A 3405-nucleotide genomic window follows, 5' to 3' on the forward strand; every position below is an offset into this window, starting at 1 on the left:
TGATGACTTTGGATTCAATCATACATTTCGCTTAAAAACACTAACAACAAAAAAACAAGGCCATTGTGTTAACTTGTTAGTCGTCCTGGCCATACTATGTATCATCAGCGTTTGCTTGTCGTGGGCATAATTCTTTTGAATTTGATGACATGGAAAAAAACAAACAACAACAACAAAAAAGAACCCACTAAAGAAGATGAGATACCTGATGTCTGTCTTTTTGCCGAGATGTCACACAATGGGTTAACTCACCGATTGGCAGTAAAGTGTCAAACAAAAGTCACCCTGAAAGCAATATCAGACACAGCCACTTTTGCTTCTTCTTTATCTTCCTTTGTTTTTAGACTTTCTGCTCTTGCTATTCCTCTTTAGGTAGTGTGGATTGCTGAATTGTAATGGAACACTGGCACTGGGTTGAAAGCGAAAAAAATGAATGCTCTGGCTGACATTTAACATTCAGCACTTTAACTACATACATATATTTTCTAAAAGTGTGTGATCTTGTTGAAGGTAGGAAGCCTCATGAGCTAAAAAAAACAACAACAAAACAACAACAGCATATATCTAATAACAAACCGTTGAGATAAACAGTGGGGAACTGACAGGATGAGAGACTGAGGGAGGGACTGGAAGACACTGAAGGGGACGGAGGGAGGTGGAGAGAGAGAGATGGAGAGAGATGGAGAGAGAGAGAGATGGAGAGAGATGGAGAGAGAGCGAGATGGATAGGCAGATGGAGAGAGAGATATGGATATATATATATATATATATATATATATATATATATAGAGAGAGAGAGAGAGAGAGAGAGAGAGAGAGAGAGAGAATGTCAGAGAAACAAAGAGTTGAGAGAGGTAACGAGGTGAGAGGAATTACAGAAAGATATGAAGTGAGGGATGCATTAAAGGGTTGAGGCAGAGGGCAAAGAGAGGGAAAGAAAAGCAAGACAGTGGGAGAGAAAGAATCGGCGAAAGACAGAGGGAGGGCAGCGGTGAAGATGAAGAACCAGTCTGGGTGAACTATCATACACACAGGAGAGAAACAACGACATATCTAGCAGCAGAAAACCATACATGGAGAGCACATGCAATTAAAAAGGAAAAAAAAAAGTCCTAGAAATCATCAAGGGAAAAAAGGGATTCGTGCTTCCTTTTTCCCCCCACTGCTTTCATTTCCATGCGGACACAGTGCACATTTGTTGTTTTTTTTATATAATATTCTTTACCATGTAGCACACCAGGCAGTCATATTCTGTACGATTACAAAACGTGCGTACGGATCCGAGAGTATGAACAAGTTAGAAAGACCTTCAACACAAGTGACGAGACACGAGTCTCTTTGAAAATTTAAATCAGTATCACTTCATGAACAGAAAATAAAATTTGCAATTAAGGCAGTTGATCAAACAAGCAGATGAGAGAAGGGAGCAGAGGGGAGGAATATAAGATCATTTACAAAACATCATTTTGTACAAGATGTACCACAGTCCTTCCTTGGCGTACTTGGCATCATGCGAACATTCATTTCTGTTTAGTTGGTTGTTGTGTTTTGATGCCAGTACAGGAGATAATTGTAAAATACTTTACATGGTAACACCTTGCCTACAACATACATGATATTAAAAAAAAAAAAAAAAATCTCGCCATCAATCTTCTGTATTGCTTATCACAGTATACACTGTCTCTCTGACTGCATCTGGCACTGCGGGCAGCGATGTCATATGTATGCAGACCCGAAATGACTGAGTGCATTCTGCGTTGTCTCACAGTTCATGGTCGAGGTGATGCTATACGTACGACTGACTGTGACAGCAAAACTGTGTCCGCTTACTGGCAGTCCCTCGTGTGAATTGGGGCACAGCATTTAGCATGCAAAGTAATACTCAAAACACCATATTATATTATATTCAAAGAGTCAAATGTTTCAATCAATGTGGCACAGACACAGAAGCGAGCTGGCTAAATACTGACTGTCCAGTGCTGTGTGCTCTCTCTCCGCTGTTCTGGACGCTCCGCCAAGCACCTGTCAGGCAGCACGTGCAACACGTCAGCGCCAAAACACGGGATGTGAAGTATGATGATACATGCTGTTTGAATAATGGGGCAGCGACATGCAGAATACTTTTAGCGCGGAGAGAGAGAAAGGGGGCGTGGGGGGAGGGGGGAGGGGGAGGCAGAGCCTGCTGTCAGTCTGTCCCTGTCTCTCCATCAGGCTCTGTCTGTGTGTTGACAGGTGCTGTGTGTGTTGTACACACTGACTGGGTTCCGCCGTGCACATGTCACCACCGTTCATGCTTGGCTACACAGCATACCATGTCCTGGGGGGCGTGTGTGTGTGCCTGTGTCCGCAACCCACTTCAGAGCGGAGGTTTCAGTCCTACAGCCCCAGGGCGTCCCATTCACCACCCGCAGAACTACGACCTTCACGTGTGTTCCCTTCAGATCTCGGAAGTCCTCTGGTTGGTGGGAATGTAAGCACTGTGTGGCACAAAGTTGCTGAACTTGTCAGTAGGGGCAGTGCTGACGGGAGGGGCGGGGCTGACCACCTGCCTCATCCCCCCGTTGCCCACGTTGTTGTGGATGGAGGAGGGGATGGAGGTGGGGGGCCCGTTGACGGGGGGTGGGGGGTCACTGCTGGCCGAGGCCCCGCTGTTGGAGGACTTGGAGCTGGTGACGGAGCCGGCAGGGGAAGGCTTGTTCAGCTGCCCATTGAAGGCAGTGTAGGCCGGGGGCGGCTGGGGCACGGGGCTGATCCCCTGGCGGGCCATCACGTACTGCGGGGGAGCGCCCCCGCCCAGCATGTGAGGGGGGATGGCCACCATCTGGCCCTGCGACATGGCAAAGTGGGGGTGGGGCTGACCCATCATGTGACCCGCCATCTGACCTTGACCCGCCATCATGTGGGGCATCCCTATCCCGCTGGCTCCCCCGGCCGTGGAGTTGGGGTCCGAGGTGTTGGAGCTGCCGGTGAGTCCAGTCAGGGCCGTGGTGTTGCTGGGGCCCGTGCTGCTGTGGTGGGACGGCTGGGACTGCGAGCTCTGGTGGGTGCTGGACGAGTGCGCGGACTGGCTCTGCGACAGGGACCAGTGGGGGTTCTGCACCGCCATCAGCTCGCTCTTCCAGGCCCGCAGCCGGGCGTGGCTCTCCCGGAAGGAGGGCCGGCGGGCGGGGATCTCGTTCCAGCACTCCACCATCAGCCCGTAGATCCTCCCAGGGCAGTCCTCGGGTTGGGGCAGCAGCTGGCGTGAGCGGATCATCTCGATCACCTCCTGGTTGGAGTAGCCGAAGTAGGGTTGCAGGCCGAAGGAGAACACCTCCCAGAGGACCACCCCGAAGGACCAGACGTCGCTGTCCGTGGTGAACTTGCCGTACATGATGGACTCGGGCGGCATCCAGCGCACGGGCA

General features: G+C 50.0%; 1 protein-coding gene across 1 annotated transcript in view; it reads right to left on the bottom strand.

Moving 5' to 3' along the window:
* Positions 1 to 2325: 2325 nt before the first annotated feature.
* Positions 2326 to 3405, bottom strand: part of LOC143295295 (inactive tyrosine-protein kinase transmembrane receptor ROR1-like) — a 210547-nt gene continuing 209467 nt past the window's right edge. The window contains exon 14 of the mRNA XM_076606916.1: positions 2326 to 3405. This exon is cut by the window's right edge and continues 166 nt beyond it. Within this exon, the coding sequence (XP_076463031.1) occupies positions 2438 to 3405 (968 nt within the window). The 3' untranslated portion in view covers positions 2326 to 2437.

This window comes from Babylonia areolata, chromosome 20, assembly GCF_041734735.1.
Source record: "Babylonia areolata isolate BAREFJ2019XMU chromosome 20, ASM4173473v1, whole genome shotgun sequence".
Classification (NCBI taxonomy): domain Eukaryota; kingdom Metazoa; phylum Mollusca; class Gastropoda; order Neogastropoda; family Buccinidae; genus Babylonia; species Babylonia areolata.